This window comes from Oncorhynchus clarkii, chromosome 10 (genome assembly GCF_045791955.1).
Source record: "Oncorhynchus clarkii lewisi isolate Uvic-CL-2024 chromosome 10, UVic_Ocla_1.0, whole genome shotgun sequence".
NCBI lineage: Eukaryota > Metazoa > Chordata > Actinopteri > Salmoniformes > Salmonidae > Oncorhynchus > Oncorhynchus clarkii.
The window spans coordinates 25,789,570-25,811,682 of record NC_092156.1 but is presented as its reverse complement, the minus strand read 5'-3'; the positions used below and the strand labels follow the sequence as shown (position 1 = coordinate 25,811,682).

The following is a 22,113-nucleotide window of genomic DNA, read 5'->3' as shown; positions in this document are numbered from 1 at the left end:
TAGTTTACAGGTTTTCTAAGGGAAAAAGAAAGTCTGTATTTTACAAGATAAATCAAACTGTAACAAGATCCTACCATCATACAACATTTAGAGTGAGACATTGTGGGATTTGGGATGAAATTACCATCTAAAAGTTTAAGGTGTTGCAGTTCAGTAGTTGTGCCTCTGTCTTACCTGCCCTTTTCTTTTGTTGTCTTCTCTCTCTCTCTCCCTGTAGGCTTGACTCCTTCTTGAAGCCCCAATGGAGCAGGATGTGGAAAGTCCGGCAGTCACCACCCGAAAGGCCAAGCTACCCAAGCAGGCTCGCGAGGACCTGCCCAAGCAGCTGGTAGACCAGGTGCGGGCAAAGAGGAAGGTCCAGAGGTACGTCCGTAAGGACGGCAAATGTAATGTCCACCATGGCAACGTCCAGGAGACCTATCGCTACCTGACGGACATCTTCACCACACTGGTGGACCTCAAGTGGAGGTTCAACCTCTTCATCTTTGTCTTGGTGTACACAGTGACATGGCTCTTATTTGGCTTCGCATGGTGGCTCATCGCCTATGTCCGTGGCGACCTGGAACACATAGGGGACAACCAGTGGACTCCCTGTGTCAATAATCTCAACGGTTTTGTCTCAGCTTTTCTCTTCTCCATAGAGACAGAGACAACCATAGGGTACGGTTATAGGGTTATAACAGACCAATGCCCAGAGGGGATCCTTCTGCTGTTGATTCAGTCAGTGCTGGGGTCCATAGTTAATGCCTTCATGGTGGGCTGTATGTTTGTCAAGATCTCACAACCGAAGAAGCGGGCAGAAACATTAGTGTTCTCCACCAGCGCTGTCATCTCCGTAAGGGATGGCCGGCTGTGTCTGATGTTCAGGGTAGGGGACCTTCGGAACTCGCACATCGTGGAGGCCTCAATCAGGGCCAAGCTGATCAAGTCCAAGCAGACCAAGGAAGGGGAGTTCATACCCCTCAACCAGACAGACATGAATGTGGGTTATGACACAGGGGATGACAGGCTCTTCCTGGTGTCCCCGCTCATCATCTGCCATGAAATCAATCAGAACAGCCCCTTCTGGGAGATCTCCCAGGCCGACCTTGACAAAGAGGACCTGGAGATTGTGGTCATTCTGGAGGGCATGGTGGAGGCTACAGGTAAGCAGCATCAAACATATAAATTACAGGTTTAATTCATCAACTTTTCCTTCTCTTTGTTTCCTAATCACAGATTCCACTGAAATTCAAACTGTCAAACTGAAACTTTAAACTGAAATGTTGCTCCAGTTTAATAATACATATTTAATTTGTGTGTGGGTGTTGTATTAACTATGACAATTATAGTAATTATAGCAATTTCATACAGTAGCAAAGTCCATATGCTCATCATCCCGTTACATGTTACCTCTGATTTGCATTAGCAGTTAATGGTTTATTCAGAAGTGAACAAGGATGTTTCATCTCTTATCATAATAATGCATTCATATGTGCTTCTTGTCTTTTTTTACCTTATTTTCCACTGAGGTTTGAGAGGGAGTCATTGAAAGGCATGAGGGAAAACAGACAAGGCGATATAATTCAATTAATCTAGATTCGGCCCTTGTGTGCACCATGGTGTTGCCCCACAGCCTTTTGTTAGGTTATGGGCTGCACAATAGGCTTATTGTGGGGGAGATGCAAATAAGATCAGATTTCATTACCAATAGGAAAAGGCAGGTGCATCCCTGGTTGTGTAACCACATGGACCATTGAAAACACTGTCTGCAGACACTTTTGCCTGATTACACAAGCAGTAAAGAGGCCATAGTCTTCAGTGTGGAATAAAACTATGAGGCACAGTGCAGCCAGGTGTGCACACAGGTTACAGATAGCACACATGTATTTCCTTTAGCATTGATATGAAAACACACACATATTACACACACACTATTTGACACAAGCTTACTCACGGTATCCATTGTGAGGTGAAAAAGACCTGTATGTTTTTCGTGCTTCAAATTGCTGGTTAGTTTGTTGGTTAGTCTAGCTTTACTGCATTCGATTTGGCTTGACCTCAGTGCATATCCATGTGTTACTGAAATCAAATGCACTGCCCTATCCAGAATTCCAGACTAATTACTTCCAGTCCAAATACCAGATGTATTGTGCATCTTGCTTGCAGACAATGCCCCAAAAATATTTGAAGGTTATGTTTACCAGCCTGCTTGAATCTCACTCAGACAAAACAAAACCGTCCGAGACAATTTGTAAGCAAGACATGGTGGTCAGAATAAAAGGATAAACACAAACAGGCATTTTCATAAATTAAAACACTGTTTCAAAGAAGTTGCAGTGAGGATTTTCTAAGGCTCTTTTTGGAGGTGGCAGAAAAGCAGCTGAGTGACTTAGTGGGGTGAGAAGCAGGTCTCCACACCTGGTTCACACCGGAACCTAACAGGGCAGCCCTAAAGAGAGATAGACATGACCGAATTTGGCAGCTTGTCAGAAGCTGTGCACACACGTTACAAAATACAGGACTTTGTTAAAAAATGCTGCCAACAAAATGCCAACACTAAGCACATTTCAGGATGTTTTCTGGAACAATACTTCTGTATATGGCATCCTTGAAACTGGTTCTATACGGACCTAAGAGTTCAATAAATGCAGGGTGTTGTACTGTATGGCGTGTGAGTGAGCTTGTATGATTTGCACAAAGACAATTTAAATGAAAAGTATGGTTTGTTTGTTGCATAGTGTTCTATTTTTCATCGCACAGGGTGCAGTGAGAGTTTGTCTGGCCTTGAGTTGTAATGTAAGAAATCATTACAGTGTAGTTTCTGATACTGTTATTTTATAAATAACAGACAGAAAATCCTATGAAAATGGGAGCTCAAATACATCCACTCATAACATGCCCATTAAAGGTTGGGTCAAAGAGTGAACTAGAAATGATCCTGCTATGAAACTGCTCTGAGAGATATCTGTCCCCCGCTTCTTGACTCATCCTGTAACTCTCTGGCTCAGATCTGGAGGGCAGGCCAAACATATCAATCTCTTTCCTCCGTCTTTCCATTTCCTCCTTTTTTCTCTTTATGGACGATATCAGCTAATACATGTAAATGAGTCATAAAATAATAATATTGTATGTATTTATATCACCTTTATTTAACCAGGTAGGCTAGTTGAGAACAAGTTCGACCTGGCCAAGATAAAGCAAAGCAGTGTGACACAGACAACAACACAGAGTTACACATGGAGTAAACAATAAACAAGCCAATAACACAAACAAGTCAATGACACAGTAGAGAAAAGAAAGTCTATATACAGTGTGTGCAAAAGGCATGAGGAGGTAGGCAATAAATAGGCCATAGGAGCGAATAATTACAATTTAGCAGATTAACACTGGAGTGATAAATGAGCAGATGATGATGTGCAAGTAGAGATACTGGTATGCACAAGAGCAGAAAAGTAAATAAAATAAAAACAGTATGGGGATGAGGTAGGTAGATTGGGTGGGCAATTTACAGATGGACTGTGTACAGCTGCAGTGATCGGTTAGCTGCTCAGATAGTTGATGTTTAAAGTTGGTGAGGGAAATAAAAGTCTCCAACTTCAGCGATTTTTGCAATTCGTTCCAATCACTGGCAGCAGAGAACTGGAAGGAAAGGCGGCCAAATGGGGTGTTGTTTTTGGGGATGATCAGTGAAATATACCTGCTGGAACGTGTGCTACGGGGGAGTGTTGTTATCGTGACCAGTGAACTGAGATAAAGCGGAGCTTTACCTAGCATAGACTTATAGATTACCTGGAGACAGTGGGTCTGGCGACGAATATGTAGCGAGGGCCAGCCCGGCTCCGAAGCCGGATTGCACAGTGGAGAAGGTACAGTGGGATTCGAAATGGTCAGTGATCTGTTTATTAACTTGGCTTTCGAAGACTTTAGATAGGCAGGTCAGGATGGATATAGGTCTGTAACAGTTTGGATCTAACGTGTCACCCCCTTTGAAGAGGGGGATAACCGCGGCAGCTTTCCAATCTTTAGGGATCTCGGACGATACGAAAGAGAGGTTGAACAGGCTGGTAATAGGGGTTGCGACAATGGCGGCGGATAGTTTTAGAAAGAGAGGGTCCAGATTGTCTAGCCCAGCTGATTTGTATTGGTCCAGGTTTTGCAGCTCTTTCAGAACATCTGCTGTCTGGATATGGGTGAAGGACAAGCTGGGGAGGCTTGGGCGAGTAGCTGCGGGGGGTGCGGAGCTGTTGGCCGGGGTTGGAGTAGCCAGGAGGAAGGCTTGGCCAGCCAGTGAGACATGCTTACCTAGCCTCAGTGCAGTGGGCAGCTGGGAGGAGGTGCTCTTGTTCTCTATGGACTTTACAGTGTCCCAAAACTTTTTGGAGTTAGAGCTACAGGATGCGAATTTCTGCTTGAAAAAGCTAGCCTTTGCTCTCCTGACTGACTGCGTGTATTGGTACCAGACTTCCCTGAACAGTTGCATATCGCGGGGACTATTCGATGCTATGGCAGTCCGCCACAGGATGTTTTTGTGCTGGTCAAGGGCAGTCAGGTCTGGAGTGAACCAAGGGCTATGTCTGTTCTTAGTTCTGCATTTTTTAACAGGGCATGCTTATCTAAGATGGTGAGGAAATTACTTTTAAAGAAATTCCAGGCATCCCCGACTGACGGGATGAGGTCAATATCCTTCCAGGATACCCGGGCCAGGTCGATTAGAAAGGCCTGCTCGCAGAATTGTTTTAGGGAGCGTTTGACAGTGATGAGGGGTGGTCGTTTCACCGCGGACCCGTAGCGGATACAGGCAATGAGGCAGTGATCGCTGAGATCCTGATTGAAAACAGCGGAGGTGTATTTGGAGGGCAAGTTGGTCAGGACAATGTCTATGAGGGTGCCCATGTTTACGGATTTAGGGTTGTACCTGGTGGGTTCCTTGATGATTTGTGTGAGATTGAGGGCATCTAGCTTAGATTGTAGGACTGCCGGTGTGTTAAGCATATCCCAGTTTAGGTCACCTAACAGAACGAACTTTGAAGCTAGATGTCCAGGGCACAGCTGGGAGCGGAGGGGAGTTGATAGCAGGCGGCAACAGTGAGAGACTTATTTCTGGAGAGGTTAATTTTTAAATGTAGAAGTTCAAACTGTTTGGGTATAGACCTAGAAAGTATGACAGAACTTTGCAGGCTCTCTCTGCAGTAGATTGCAACTCCAGCCCCTTTGGCTGTTCTTTCTTGACATAAACTTTTGTAGCTGGGTATGGAAATCTCAGAATTGTTGGTGGCCTTCCTAAGCCAGGATTCAGACACGGTAAGGACATCAGAGTTGGCGGAGTGTGCTAAAGCAGTGAGTAAAACAAACTTAGGGAGACTTCTGATGTTGACAAGCATGAAACCAAGGTTTTTTCGATCACAGAAGTCAACAAATGAGGGTGCCTGGGGACACGTGGGGCCTGGGTTTACCTCCACATCAACCGAGGAACAGAGGAGGAGTAGGATGAGGGTACGGCTAAAGGCTATCAAAACTGGTCGCCTAGAGCGTTGGGGACAAAGAATTAAAGGAGCAGATTTCTGGGCGTGGTAGAATAGATTCAGGGCACAATGTGCAGACAAGGGTATGTTGGGGTGCGGGTACAGCGGGGGTAAGCCCAGGCACTGAGTGATGATAAGAGAGTTGCATCTCTGGATAAGCTGGTTATAATGGGTGAGGTCACCGCATGTGTGGGAGGTGGGCCGTGTCGACTAAGGATCCAAGCCAGGTGGCGAAAGAGGTATTGTAGTTGTAGTAATTTAGTTTTCTATACGGGAGATGCGCCTGGCTCACGGCTAACTGGTGCTAGCTTCGGGTCAGAGGCGTCAGCCACTATAGCCACTCGGTAGCAGCGGTAATCCGGTGCCAAGGTCCAGAGCTTACGGCAAGGATCCGGTGGAGTAGTGTGTTCTAGCCATGTTTGGGTAGAGTCCGGGTGAACGACTGAGAACAACTGAGTAACCCATGAGCTCAAATGAGAGAAGCCTGCTGTTTTGAAAGGGGAAGCCTCTTCGCCTATTGCTCTGTTCTTTTTCAGTTGTCATTTTATATTTGATTCCGCCAATATTGGTTTGAAGCATGTCAGCACTTTGATGATGTAGTGAAATAATATTTGATATATAGACTATATTATATACAGTGCCTTCAGAAAGTATTCAGACCCATTGACTTCTTCCACATTTTGCTACGTTACTGCCTTATTCTAAAATGGTTTCTAGTTTACATAGAGTCAAATAGAGTTTGTTCAGGGCCATCGATGTGTCTGCTTGGGGGGGAATATATGCGGCTGTCATTTTAATCGAAGATAATTCTCTTGGTAGATAATGAGGTCGACATTTGATTGTGAGGAATTCTAAGTCAGGTGAACAGAAGGACTTGAGTACCTGTATGTTGTTATGATCACACCACGTCTCGTTAATCATGAGGCATACCTCCCGCCCCTCTTCTTAGAAGAGAAGGATGTTTGTTTCTGTCGGCGCGATGCGCGAAGAAACCAGCTGGCTGTACCGACTCCGATAGCGTGTCTCGAGTGAGCCATGTTTCTGTGAAGCAAAGAACGTTACAGTCTCTGATGTCTCTCTGGAATGCTACCCTTGCTCGGATTTCATCAACCTTGTTGTCAAGAGACTGGACAATGGCGAGTAGTATGCTCAGGAGCGGTGCGCAATATGCCAGTCTCCGGAGCCTGACCAGAAGACCGCTTCATCTGCCCCTTTTCCGGCGTTGTTGTATTGGTTCGCCGGCTGGTATCCGATCCATTGTCCCGGGTGGTGGGCAAAACACAGGATCCGCTTTGGGAAAGTCGTATTCCTGGTCGTAATGATGGTGAGTTGATGTTGCTCTTATATCCAGTAGTTCCTCCCGACTTTATGTAATAAAACCTAAGATTACCTGGGCTACCAATGTAATAAATAACACGTGTAAAACAAAATACTGCATAGTTTCCTAGAAACACGAAGCGAGGCGGCCATCTCTGCCAGGATGTCTTGCTCCCAGACAGACTAAACAACTTCTTTGCTCGCTTTGAGGACAATACAGTGCCACTGACACGGCCCGCTACCAAAACCTGCGGACTCTCCTTCCCTGCAGCCGACGTGAGTAAAACATTTAAACGTGTTAACCCTCGCAAGGCTGCAGGCCCAGACGGCATCCCCAGCCTCGTCCTCAGAGCATGCGCAGACCAGCTGGCTGGTCTGTTTATGGACATATTCAATCAATCCTTATCCCAGTCTGCTGTTCCCACATGCTTCAAGAGGGCCACCTTTGTTCCTGTTCCCAAGAAAGCTAAGGTAACTGAGCTAAACGACTACCGCCCCGTAGCACTCACTTCCGTCATCATGAAGTGCTTTGAGAGACTAGTCAAGGACCATATCACCTCCACCCTACCTGACACCCTAGACCCACTCCAATTTGCTTACCGCCCCAATAGGTCCACAGACGACGCAATCGCAACCACACTGCACACTGCCCTAAACCATCTGGACAAGAGGAATACCTAAGTGAGAATGCGGTTCATCGACTACAGCTCAGCAGTTAACACCATAGTACCCTCCAAACTCGTCATCAAGCTCGAGACCCTGGGTCACGACCCCGCCCTGTGCAACGGGGTACTGGACTTCCTGACGGGCCGCCCCCAGGTGGTAAGGGTAGGTAACAACATCTCCACCCCGCTGATCCACAACACTGGGGCCCCACAAGGGTGCGTTCTGAGCCTTCTCCTGTACTCCCTGTACACCCACACCCAACTCAATCATCAAGTTTGCAGACGACACTACAGTGGTAGGCTTGATTACCAACAGCCGACGAGACTGCCTACAGGGAGGAAGTGAGGGCCCTCGGAATGTGGTGTCAGGAAAATAACCTCACACTCACACTCAACGTCAACAAAACAAAGGAGATGATCATGGACTTCAGGAAACAGCAGAGGGAGCTCCCCCCTATCCACATCGACGGGACAGTAGTGGAGAGGGTAGAAAGTTTTAAGTTCCTCGACGTACACATCACGGACAAACTGAATTGGTCCACCCACACAGACAGCGTGGTGAAGAAGGCGCAGCAGCGCCTCTTCAATCTCAGGAGGCTGAAGAAATTCGGCTTGTCACCAAAAGCACTCGCAAACTTCTACAGATGCACAATCGAGAGCATCCTGTCGGGCTGTATCACCGCCTGGTACGGCAACTGCTCCGCCCACAACCGTAAGGCTCTCCAGAGGGTAGTGAGGTCTGCACAACACATCACCGGGGGCAAACTACCTGCCCTCCAGGACACCTACACCACCCGATGTCACAGGAAGGCCATAAAGATCATCAAGGACAACAACCACCCGAGCCACTGCCCGTTCACCCCGCTATCATCCAGAAGGCGAGGTCAGTACAGTTGCATCAAAGCTTGGACCGAGAGACTGAAAAACAGCTTCTATCTCAAGGCCATCAGACTTAAACAGCCACCACTAACATTGAGTGGCTGCTGCCATACATGTAAAAAATGTATCACTAGCCACTTTAAACAATGCCAATTAATATAATGTTTACATACCCTACATTACTCATCTCATATGTATATACTGTACTCTATACCACCTACTGCATCTTGCCTATGCCGTTCTATACCATCACTCATTCATATATCTTTATGTACATATTCTTCATCCCTTTACACTTGTGTGTATAAGGTAGCTGTTGTGAAATTGTTAGGTTAGATTACTCGTTGGTTATTACTGCATTGTCGGAACTAGAAGCACAAGCATTTCGCTACACTCGCATTAACATCTGCTAACCATGTGTATGTGACAAATACAATTTGATTTGATTTGATTTGAAATCAATTTTAAAAAACAATTTACTCAGAAATCTACACACAATACTCCATAATGACAAAGCGATAACAGGTTTTTAGACATTTCTGCAACTTTATTAAAGACAAAGAACAGAAATACCTTATTTACATAAGTGTTCAGACCATTTTCTATGAGACTGGAAATTGAGCTCAGGTGCATCCTGTTTCCATTGATCATCCTTGAGATGTTTCTACAACTTGATTTGAGTCTACCTGTGGTAAATCCAATTGATTGGACATGATTTGGAAAGGCACATAGTACCTGTCTAAATAAGGTCCCACAGTTGACAGTGCATGTCAGAGCAAAAACCAAGCCACGAGGTCGAAGGAATTGTCCGTAGAGCTCCGAGACAGGATTGTGTCGATGAACAGATCTGAGGAAGGCTACCAAAAAATCTTCCTAGAGCTAGCTGCCCGGCCAAACTGAGCAATCAGGTGAGAAGGGCCTTGGTCAGGGAGGTGATCAAGAAACCGCTGGTCACTCTGACAGAGCTCCAGAGTTCCTCTGTGGAGATGGGAGAACCTTTCAGAAGGACAACCATCTCTGCAGCACTCCACCAATTATGCCTTTATGGTAGAGTGGACAGACGGAAGATACTCCTTAGTAATAGGCACATGACAGCCTGCTTGGAGTTTGCCAAATGGCACCTAAAGGACTCTCAGACCATGAGAAACAAGATTCTCTGGTCTGATGAAACCGAGATTAAACTCTTTGGCCTGAATGCCAAGCATCACATCTGGAGGAACCCTTGCACCATCCCTACGGTGAAGGTTGGTGGTGGCAGCATCGTGCTGTGGGGATATTTTTCAGCAGCAGGGACTGGGAGATTAGTCACGCAAAAATCAACGGAGCAAATTACAGAGAGATCCTTGATGAAAACCGACTCCAGAGCGCTCAGGACCTTAGACTGGGGAGAATGTTCACCTTCCAACAGGACAACGACCCTAAGCACACAGCCAAGACAACGCAGGAGTGGCTTTGGGACAAGTCTCTGAATGTACTTGAATGGCCCAGCCAGAGCCTGGACTTGAACCCAATCGAACAGCTCTGCAGAGACCTTTAAAATACATGTGCAGCACCGCTCCCCATCAAACCTGACAGAGCTTGAGAGGATCTGCAGAGAATAATGGGAAAAACTTCCCAAATACAGGTGTGCCAAGTTTGTAGTGTCATACTCAAGAATACTTGAGTCTATAATTGCTCCCAAAGGTGTTTCAACAAAGTACTGAGTAAAGGATCTGAATACTTACGTAAATTTGATATTTTTGTTTTTATTTTTAATAAATTGGCAAAAATGTCTAAAAACCTGTTTTTGCTTTGTCATTATGGGGTATTGTGTGTAGATTGATAAGGGGAAAAAAAGATTTAATCAATTTTTTAATATGGCTGTAATGTAACAAAATGTGGAAAACTTCCCGAAGGCACTGTATAACTAACATAATTCCCTTGATAGGACTATGCCATTAATATGATCAAAGTCAGTTAAAACTAAATATCTGACTCCATTAAGAGGATTCGTAGAGACTATAGTTGAGTTACAGGAATTGGCTATCAAGAAAGTTCTGAGAATTGTCTGTTAAAGGAAAATAAACTAAAATATAAATGTAACATGCAACAATTTCAAAGATTTTACTGAGATACAGTTCATTTAAGGAAATCAGTCAATTGAAATAAATAAATTAGGCCCTAATCTACAGATTTCACATGACTGGGAATACAGATATGCATCTGTTGGTCACAGATACCTTTAAAAAAAGGTAGTGGCATGGATCATAAAACCAGTCAGTATCTCGTGTGACCACCATTTGCCTCATGCAGAGCGACACATCTCCTTCGCATAGAGTTCATCAGGCTGTTGGTTGTAGCCTGTGGAATGTTGTCCCACTCCTCTTCAATGGCTGTGCGAAGCTGGATATTGGCGGTAACTGGAACACGCTGTCGTACACGTCGATCCAGAGCATCCCAAACATGCTCAATGGGTGACCTGTTTGGTGAGTATGCAGGCCATGGAAGAACTGGGACATTTTCAGCTTCCAGGAATTTTGTACAGATCCTTGCAACATGGGGCCGTGCATTATCATGTAGAAACATGAGGTGATGGCGGTGGATGAATGGCACAACAATGGGCCTCAGGATATCATCATGGTATCTCTGTGTATTCAAATTGCCATCCATAAAATCCAATTGTGTTTGTTGTCCGTAGCTTATGCCTACCCACACCATAACCCCACCGCCCCCAGGGGTCACTCTGTTCACAGGGTTGACATCAGCAACCCGCTCACCCACAAGACACAGTGTGCCATATGTCCGGTACAGTTGAAATCGGGATTCATCCGTGAAGAGCACACTTCTCTGGCATGTCAGTGGCCATCAAAGGTGAGCATGTTCCCACTGAAGTCAGTTACGACGCAGAACTGCAGTCAGGTCAAGACCCTGGTGAGGACGACGAGCATGCAGATTCCCTGAGACGGTTTATACACGTGGTCTGCGGTTGTGAGGCCAAATTCTCTAAAACAACGTTTCTGACAGTTTAAGCAGATATTCTTCAGTTGTGCAAACCCAGAGTTTCATCAGCTGTCCAGGTGGCTGGTCTCAGACGATCCTGCAGGTGAAGAAATCAGATGTGGAGGTCCTGAGCTGCTGTGATTACACATGGTCTGCATTTGTGAGGCTGGCTGGACATACTACCAAATTCTCTTAAACAATGTTGGAAGCAGCTTATGGTAGAGAAATTAACATTCAATTGTCTGGAAAGAGCTCTGGTGGACATTCTTGCAGTCAGCATTCCAATTGCACGCTCCCTCAGAACTTAAGACATTTGTGGCATTGCGTTGTGTGACAAAACTGCACATTTTAGAGTGGCCTTTTATTGTTCACAGCACAAGGTACACCTATGTAATAATCATGTTTTTTAAAATCAGTTTCTTGATATGCCACACCTGTCAGGTGAATGGATTATCTTGGCAAAGGAGAAATGCTCAGTAACAGGAATGTAAAAATGTGCAAAAAATGTGCATGCAGTGTTGAGATTCACTCTGAACGAATACAAGTTACCACAGAGATCATAAGTACATATAGATAGCATCAGAGTTCTCCTCAGGGGACAAGTCTCAGATAAATTCCAAACATGGATACAATAGAATCCCTAACACACATTTCAATAGTCAGTCCGCTTGATGCTGTAAGAGAGAGAGAGAGGCATTTTGGCCTCTTGAAGGGCTGATAGGCCCTTGAGTTTTTTCCCCTTGTTTTTCTGGGCCATTTGCCATGCAGACTCAGAGGTGGCACATAAGTTAGGGTCGAGCCTACAATGATAAAAGGCCGATAAAATATTAATGTAATTGTGTGGGTTGTAAAATGTGAATTATCTTCTCTCTTTGAATAAAAAAAAAACGTTTTACAATTCATATTTTCCGCCTCTCTCATGCCTGTGGGCATTTACAACAAAAGGTTTCTCAGGAGATGATGAGAGGGGGGATTGTTGGAAGCAGTGGAAATTGCTTGATCATTCTAATCTCCCAATGGTCTTTATCAGCTGTTAATAAAGACATTGACCCTCTTACTTGAGGACCCACAGTGTTGAGGAGTTGACTGATTGGATCTGGTGTTATCATTTAGATCCCAATATACTGCTGTTCATTGTTTCTTAACTGTTTAAAATGTCCAAGAGAGGAAGGCTTTGCTGGCTGGCTGACTCTGGAGGGGCAGTCAGCAGGCCCTAACACATCCCAGCTGATTTTGTTCTCTTATTTTTGGTACCTAGCATACCACATCTCTGGCATACCACTAGGGTAAAGACAAAGATATATAGATCAAACAAAGTGAGATTTGGTGTCAGAATGAACCAGTTCTATTTTCTTAAGCTTTGTGCATTTCAGTGAAAATATATACGTAGCTGCAGCACAGGCAGTGGAAGGAAGTCAGATGGTAATCACTGACAGGAGCCAGTGATTACACTGTTTGATGAAGTGGCAGTTAAGCAAATTTTGACTGGGTTTAATTAACATAAATCTATTACAGTCTATGTTTCTCTGAGAGATTACCACAGTAAGCAACATTGGCTGCATGATCTATATTCATTCATAACATAATGATAGATAGCACATGTACCACCACAAAGCACTGCGTTATAGCAATATCAGACGGATTATTCTGATAGGTTGGTTGATGTTTCTTGATGTTTCTGGTTTGATTTTGTTGTACCCATAGTACACATGTTAAAGAAAGTTAGAATGAGATTATGTGTCTTCAGTGTCTCAGCAGCCATTCGGTCAAACAGTCACATTACTCTTCGGTCAGTGGAGGGAGTGATGAGGTTGAAATAAAGAGTGTAGAGATGCAATAGAGAAGCAGGCTTCTGGTTTGCTGCATTTGGCCCTTTCCACTTCACTTAAATCAATACCAGTGGTAACTATCCCAGATGCACTATACCTCGGGTACCATTACCAACAGAGGTAATACTTTAGAGCAGTGCTCTTCATCACTTCTACCGTATCTGTATCAAAGAACAGTGAATATTTCGGTTAGACATGGAAAAAGAGCTGCAGACAAGGATAATTGCCCATCTTGTTGTTGGAACATGAAGAAAAGTCCACCGTCCTCCCTCCTTCTGCTTCTATCTCCCTCTCTAAGCGACAGTGATGGTTTGTAAGGTTGCCGTGGCAACTGCGGTTACTGTGTGCATGTGTGTGTTTGTGTGTGTGTCTGTGTGCGTGTGTGTGTGTAAGACAGACAGAGACAGAGAGTGTAAAGCTTGACTCTCTGTGAGCATACGAAGTGAGCATGCAGGAAAGCCCACTGTGGTTATGTAAGCTCTATTATCTAAACAGCAGGCCACACCAGCCAATAGCTATCTGATTATTATAGCTATTATGTTCCAACAATTCTGCTTGTGGGTAGTTGCTTTACTTTAGGCGAGAACTCTGTTCTTACAGAGGGAGATTTATTGTACGTAGGAGCACATGTTCTATTTTGATTGTTTTTAATATGACCAATACTTTGATATGGTGTTGCCATGTGGTACATGTTTGTCTCAAATTCTGTCAATTATATAGTCAGGTCCGTAATTATTGGTACCCTTGATAATAGATGAGCAAAAAAGACTGTATAAAGTAAATAATACTAACACTGAGCTACATTGTATGCAAAAAAGGGGAAATTATATTATTTTATACTAGCAACTGTTCAGAGAAATATATTTTATATAACGAGTAATTAAAAAGATAGTGTTCAAAATTATTGGCACCCCTGTTTTCAATACTCTAGGACCCTCCCTTTAACGACACTGAGCCTTTTTCTACAATATTTTATGATATTGAAGAATATGTTGGGCGGGATCATAGACTGTTCCTCCATACATAATCTTTCCAGATCCTTGATATCTTTTATCTGCCCTCTTCAATTCAAACCACAAGTTTTCAATGGGGTTCAAGTTTGGAGACTGAGATGGCCATTGCAAAATGTTGATTTTGTGATCAATTAACAATTTATTTGTGGATTTTGATTAGTGCTTGGGGTTATTGTCTTGCTTGAATATTCCCTTGCGGCCAAGCGTCAGCTTCCTGGCAGAGGCAACCGGGTTTTTGGCTCAAATGTCCTGGTACTTGGTAAAGTTCATGATGCCGTTGACTCTAACAAGGGCCCCAGGACCAGTGGAAGCAAAATAGCCCATAAGATCAAAGATCCTCTACCATATTTACAGTAGGAATGAGGTACATTTCTGCATATGCTTCTGTTTTTCAACGCTAAATCACCTAGGTGTCGGGGGAAGAGGGCAGAGGGGGGCACACTTTGTTTCATTGGATAATGACTGTTTGCGAGGGGCCAGGCTGCATGTGTAATTGTCCCGTTTGTAGTCTCTGATTAGCACCATTGTGAGTAAAGTATATGAGGAGCCGGAGATGGACAGATGGAGATGCCAACTTACAGTGCATATAATCAAACCCCAACATTGTCAGAAAAGGAGAGAGGGAGGGGGACGGAAGGGGTTTTAGGTGTTGACTGACTGCCATTACTACTCTCTGGTATCACAGACCCAATATGCAACCAGTTTACTGTGTGTCCCCCTTTGCCCCAATACCTTGGTAGTTTGAGTGGATAGGGCGCCAGTCTTTCTCATATCTACATGTTAAACTAATAACTGAGGTTAGGTAGAGAACAGTCATTGTTGAAAAGTAGCTGATATTATCTACATTCAAGTCAGATTTACCTAAATAGACAGGTGCAACCACAGATAACATTTGAAACCATCAATTTACTCCATTCCCCCTAATTTGAAGGTTCTACTAGACTTCTATACTTTGTAAAAACTGGTGATGTGAACATTGTGAGGCCAGACTCATTGTTGAATAATTTCTCCAGTGTGTTATTGTGGAGGTGGCAGTGGCCTGTATTGCATGCTCAACTGATGTCATTGCAGATGGATAGTGGGAGCGGTGCCTTGTCATTCAGCCCAGGGCATGTACAGACCGGAGCAGCAGTGGCGTGAAGGAGAATGTTTCGGGTGACAGGGGAGGGGTCGCAAGGTTGTGGAGGGCATGATGAGAAGCAGGACCAGCTTGTGGCCATTTTCACGGCTGACCTGTTCTGTGTTATGAGGGCTGTGAATGTACAGTATGCAACACAAACACATACACACATGTAGCCACAGCAGGATGAGGAGACTGTGTGGTCATAGACTACGTGTCCCCCAGACATTTATGTTCCAGGTTTGTCTTACTCACGTGCAGACAGACGCACACATGCACGCACACACACACACACACACACACACACACACACACACACACACACACACACACACACACACACACACACACACACACACACACACACACACACACACACACACGCACGATGCAATGAACTTGAGTGTTAGGAATGAGGAAGAAGAGTTTGCTCCTCAGATGTGAGTCAGGAGAATTGTCATTGCCACAGTCCAAGTGGGAGTTAGTGTTCATTCAGGATAGGGTTTGAAGATAACCCCATTGCCAGGCCTATCCATACTAAACATCAGTAGTAAGTTGGGTGGCTTTCCAGTTACAAATGTCCTCCCTGACTTAACAGACAGACCCTTCTCCCTCTCACTGCCACCTTGCACTGACTTACTGTAATTTATTGGGGGATTTAAAGTGAAAGTCTGCTCCTGATTGATAACAGATGCAGTCTGAAACAGCTAGCTAAAGGACTCTCAGCCTCACAGATCTCCAATTCAATAGCAACATTGGCGACATTTTAAGCTAGCTGTTTCTATCTCCGTTAAACACGCACATGTGCCCACAAGCACAGACACACAGAGGCACACACAAACATGCACGCACACACACACACACACACACACACACACAGTGAAATCGGCCCTGGCGCTGGGGCGTGGGTTACATAAATGTGCTCAGCTAGGACTGTGTGTGGGTGTCTGCCTGCCTTTCTCTCCATTCACCTTTGGGCTGTTGCTGTTGTTCGTTGAAATTCCTGCGTTTGAGCACGTCAGTGTTTTTCTCCTGTGTCTTGCTCAGGGGTCTTAGCTGTGAGAGAGTAATCAGCCACTGATGTACCTATCGACTGCACTGTGAGCCCCCTTTAATGATGTCTCAGTCTCAGGCCCCCATTCAAGGCTTCACATCCTCGGTAGCCCACTCCCCTGCCTGGTTTAGTTCAGGTTGTGTAAAGACACTGGGCCAGTGATTGATACAGTGTCAGGATCAGGAAGGGGCTTCCTGAAGCTCAGTAATTGTTGGGTCTGAGTAACACCTACAACAATTGCTGTACTCCACTCAATTTGTCTCCATCTTGGGCGGCTGGGCATTCTCAACCAGTTTATATGTATTTGAATCCACCCCTTGTATGTCTTCATTGAACACATTATTAAACTGTTGTTGCGAGAGAAATGCATATGTTGCACTTTGTCGAATTTAATTTGAATAAAGGCTCTGGACACTTTTGAAATTTAGGGTGCATGACAGGAACAGCAGTTTGTAATGGTTTTCAAGCAGGATAATTATAGAACTTCTTCTCTACAATTTCTATAAACACTCTTTTTGTCTGTGTTGTAGTTTGAGAGACCGGTGTGTGTTACACCTCAAAGCAGCAGATTTTATTCAACGTCCATGCTTAGACATAGTTGCTTTGCTGGAACCCTTAATGTACAGTACGCCATATTGTTTCTGCAGCGCACCAGCTGCTCGTTGGTTCTGCACATTTTCAGGATAATCTTCCAAATGGAGCTGCAGTACGAGATGTACCAGCCCTCCCTCCACCACCATGATACAGACACAAACACACTATTGATATAGTCCTTTATACCATCTCTTCGCTTTACTCAATATCCTGTTGATGGCTGCGCTCCAGAGCACCAATTATTCTTGAATTGCATGTTCATTATGAATCCCCCATTGACCTCCCTCCCCTTTTGATGCTATAATCTCAATAATTGTGCCATTCCGATGCCCTGCAGCATTAAACGTGTCAATGGGGCTGGTTAGCCATGACAACTATCTAAATTGGGATATTGCTTGTCATTCAGTGCCTGTTTAACGGTTTCTTATTAAGATGTCTTATGAAACCTGCCGGTTAGGGGAAAAAACGTAGGTCAAACGAGGCCACTCATCACTAAGTTATGAGATGGCTAATCTATTCATGATTATAGGCTCTTCCTCTTGTGTAAGTATTACTGTTTACATTTTTTCGGCAAATGTTTCAGAAGATGGTTTCCTGTAAAACGAGGAAAATATTTTAAATGGCCAACTTGAATTTTCTCTAATGAGGCAAGGAATTCAGAGACTTTCTAGAGTCATTTTTAACATGTCATTATATTTCACCCAATAAATTATTAATTGAAGTAGTAGCCTGTTTTCCTTGAGAAATATAATAAATGATGGCTTCACTTAGCCTACACACAGAGCCTAGCAGCACCATTCATTCTAATGAGTGACAATCAAATCTGGTCAAAGTGCTTTGGTTTGGTTTTGTGATTGTGAAAGATGACATACAATGCTCAGTAGTCAACAGTAAGACCTAAATCATGTTATTGTAATTCAGATCATGTTGGGGAATTTCAAATGAGCTGGCTTATCAACTTCCAAATGCAAAAAGGAAAGGGAGGTTTTACCCACCACATGCACTAAGTAAATAAAAAGTACTTGGACAGCTGCTGTGCTTGTATTCCACTTGTATGTCTTCTGACTATACATGAGCAACGCAAGCTTTAACAAGCCAGCCGTACCACTGTCCACAGAACTTAGACTTAGAGTGCAGCCTTGCACGTGAATGATGAGGATATAAACGCTTACTGTATGTCTCTGGGGTACATTTAGTGTACTGCTGCATCAAAGCTCAAACCAGAGCCTGGTTAGTGTCTCTGTTCATAGTTAAGAGTTATTAACAGTCTCTGTACAGTATGTTCAATACATCAACCCTTCCTGAGTGTTGTGTGGACTGGATAGGGCTGGATATATTAATCAGTTGAGTGTCCAACTGTATCATCAATGAATAACTTACGTATGACCCTAGCCAGAGATCACTGATTGCTAACACTTAACAATGTTTATTGACATGATAACATGATACAACATTGTTGCTCATAAAGTTCCTGTATGCCTGTGTGTGTCATTATCTTGTAATGACGCTGACATTAAATGAGTCATATCCACAACTAGACAGTGTTTTTGTCCATCTCTAGAGGAGGCTAAGTGCCCTCTGCTCTCTGTCCCACAGGGATGACGTGCCAGGCCAGGAGCTCGTACGTGACTAGCGAGATCAAGTGGGGCTACCGCTTCATGCCCGTGCTCACACTGGAGGATGGCTTCTACGAGGTGGACTACAACAGCTTCCACGACATCCATGAGACCAACACACCCAGCTGCAGTGCCAGAGAGCTGACCGAGATGAATTGCCGCGCCCGCCTGCCCCTTACCTGGTCCGTGGCCAGCAAGCTCAGCCAGCAGGGGGTGCTGGAACCTGAAGGCCGCGAGAAGAAGAGTACTACTACCCTGGTAACCCAGGAGGAGGGGCTGGAGGAACAGACAGAGAGGAACGGTGACATTGCTAACATAGAGAGCGAGTCCAAAGTGTAAAGGGGAGCGAGAGAACTTAGAGCCAGGGGGGCTGTGTGAACCGTACTGTGGCATCTCTTCTCATGACTGGCTGACTAGGTGAGCTGGTCCCAGGTTAGAGGTCAGGGCCAGGGCAGAAAAGGGGACGGTCTAGCCCGAGGAGCCCTGCAACAAGGACAGCTTAGGCCCTCATCGGGTCATTTACTCTCCAAAGATAGCTGGTAAACGACAATGGCTGGACTGGAAATCTCTGCGGGCAATTGCATGTTTTGAAAACATTTTAGTTCTTCTTCAAAATACAAATTCCTATTATTATTATACATTTTTTATTCGAATATTAAAACCTATATAAAAGTATATATTCTAGGGCATTTGCATTTGTATTTTTTGTATGTACTATTTGTTTTGTTGCTGAAGTGTGAATATTTGACAGGAAGATGTTTGATACTGATTCATTTAGACCAGGTCTGTACATATTCTATGCCTTATATACGAAGCTTTCTTTACATTAGGGGTTTTCAGAAATATATAAGCATGTACAAAAACTGTAGTTAATTTATTCTATATTGTGTACATAAGAGAATAATGTTGATTGTAATAGGCAAGACAATAACTCTTAACAATTCTGTATGCAAGCCCTATAGACTATTAGACCAATGGCATCCTCACATCCTTGCCCACTTGGCAGAGATGTGTTAGACCCTGACTGTGCATGTCCACTAAACATACCACCAAGAGGTAGTGGGAACTGACGCCCATGACCCTCGAGTATCATCAGTCCAAGTCTCCCCTCCTTGAAGACCTTTTTGTGCTCATAGGATAGGCTTGATGCAATACCCTTTAAGTTGGGAATGGAAGCTGGAAGGGAGAATGAACTGAAGGGAGTTGAACTAAGTTGCACTTCGGAACCGAGTTGATGTCTGTGTGACTGTTTTCTCTCCATTTGTTTTGGCCGTATTTCTGTTTTGGTCATATAACTAAACATTAAAATCAACATATGCCCAAATACTACTTTCAAATATGATTTAGGAATTTCTTCATAAGAAAATGACATAGTAAATAACATGTTGGGAATACAGGGCTTTCACGTGACATTATCGCTGGAGAGTGTGGTGGAATCTCAGTCTTATAGGGCAGTACTGTACCTCACAGTAAGGAGGAGGAAAATGACAGGAAGGAAGTACATGCTCCTTTGTTCAGTAGTTGTCTGGCCACGAATCAAAGCTCCGTTATGAAAGACTGACCATCAGAGGCTGTCAATGTACATTGTTAAAGCGTAATATTCCCTTACCGAGATGCCTATTATCTGAAACCCAGTATTATTTTAATGGTGTCTGTAACCAGCCAGGCCAGACATGAATGTAGGCAACTATATGTCAGCTGAAGATATGGAGGTTGCCATGGGGATGAGGTGGTCTTGTTATGCTACAGACCACAGGCCGGAGTGAGTGTCGTGGATAGCCACCCAGTGGAAAGTTCCATGCAGGCCCTCTAGTTACTGGCACTGTAGGGGTTCATGATATAATGATGGTACTGTGTAGGGTCTCACTGAAAGTATAACCGAGGCAATGTAAACATAGGTCTTGGAGGGGAAAGGGGCTGTCTCTATTAGAGGTCGACCGATAATGATTTTTCAACGCCGATACCGATACCGATTATTGGAGGACCAAAAAAGCTGATTAATCTGCCCATTAAAAAAAAATTATTTTTTTATTAATGACAATTACAACAATACTGAATTAACACTTATTTTAACTTAATATAATACATCAATAAAATCAATTTAGCCTCAAGTAGATAATGAAACATGTTTAAATAATGCAAAAACAAAGTGTTGGAGAAGAACGAAAAAGTGCAATATGTGCTATGTAAGAAAGCGACACGTTTCAGTTCCTTGCTCAGAACATGAGAACATATGAAAGCTGGTGGTTCCTTTTAACATGAGTCTTCAATATTCCCAGGTAAGAAGTTTTAGGTTGTAGTTATTATAGGACTATTTCCCTCTATACCATTTGTGTTTCATTAACCTTTGACTATTGGATGTTCTTATAGGCACTTTAGTATAGCCAGTGTAACAGTATAGCTTCTGTCCCTCTCCCCGCTCCTCCCTGGGCTCGAACCAGCAACACAACAACAACAGCCACCACATCGAAGCAGCGTTACCCATGCAGAGCAAGGGAAACAACCACCCCAAGGCTCAGAGCGAGTGAAGTTTGAAACGCTATTAGCTAGCCATTTCACTTGGGTTACACCAGCCTCATCTCGGGAGTTGATAGGTTTGAAGTCATAAACAGCGCAATGCTTGAAGCACAACGAAGAGCTGCTGGCAAAACGCACAAAAGTGCTGTTTGAATGAATGTTTACATGCCTGCTTCTGCCTACCACCGCTCAGTCAGATACTTAGACTGTGTTTCTGCCCCCAAACGAGGCAGTTAACCCACAGTTCCTAGGCCGTCATTGAAAATAAGAATCTGTTCTTAACTGACTTGCCTAGTTAAATAAAGATTAAATAAAGGTGTAAAAAAATAAAAAATCTGCAAATCGGCGCCCAAAAATACCGATTTCCGATTGTTATGAAAACTTGAAATCGGCCCTAATTAATCGGCCATTCCGATTTATCGGTCGACCTCTAGTCTCTATGGACACAGGCAGATGGACAATGCTTTCAATAAAGCTCCTATCGTCGCTGACGAACATGCTCACTTTTCTAATATGAAGGAAAGGCTTCAATCTTTCAGTGTGTCTCTGAGGTGAATCCCACTGTCGTGATTGGCCCATAGCGAACAGATGAAAGCACACTGGGACTATGTAAAGAAACCATGTGAGGGGAAGTTGGGGAACAGCATTCAGGCCTACTCCGACAACTTTAATAACAAAGTGCAGATGGAGGCTGTTATTTTTCTTCTTTTCACATATTTTGCCCACTTTATTTCTGCTGCAGAACTACTTTTCTAAAAGCAATTTATTTGTGTTTCTGGCAAAATGTTTGATTTGAAAACGAACAGTGTAATATGACCTAACAATGTTATCACTTTACAACAGTGTGAAATGTCTTTACTGCGGAACGTTTTAGCTCTGCTTGTCACTGATAGCACACTTGTGTCAATGAAGAACATTTGGAAACACTTTACATTAAGTTGCCCTTATATGATGCAGTTAGTCTATAGCTATTTCAATTGTTTTTAATTGTAATCCATATTTGTTACAGGTGTAGTTACTGGTAAA

General features: G+C 43.9%; 1 protein-coding gene across 1 annotated transcript; it reads left to right on the top strand.

Annotated features, from left to right (window-relative positions):
* Positions 1–223: 223 nt before the first annotated feature.
* Positions 224–21,791, top strand: LOC139419482 (G protein-activated inward rectifier potassium channel 2-like). Its single transcript, XM_071169432.1, has 2 exons — positions 224–1,145; positions 18,551–21,791. Exons 1-2 carry the CDS (start codon positions 242–244, stop codon positions 18,907–18,909), a joined length of 1,263 nt encoding a protein of 420 aa, XP_071025533.1. The 5' UTR covers positions 224–241; the 3' UTR covers positions 18,910–21,791.
* The last annotated feature ends 322 nt before the right edge of the window (positions 21,792–22,113 follow it).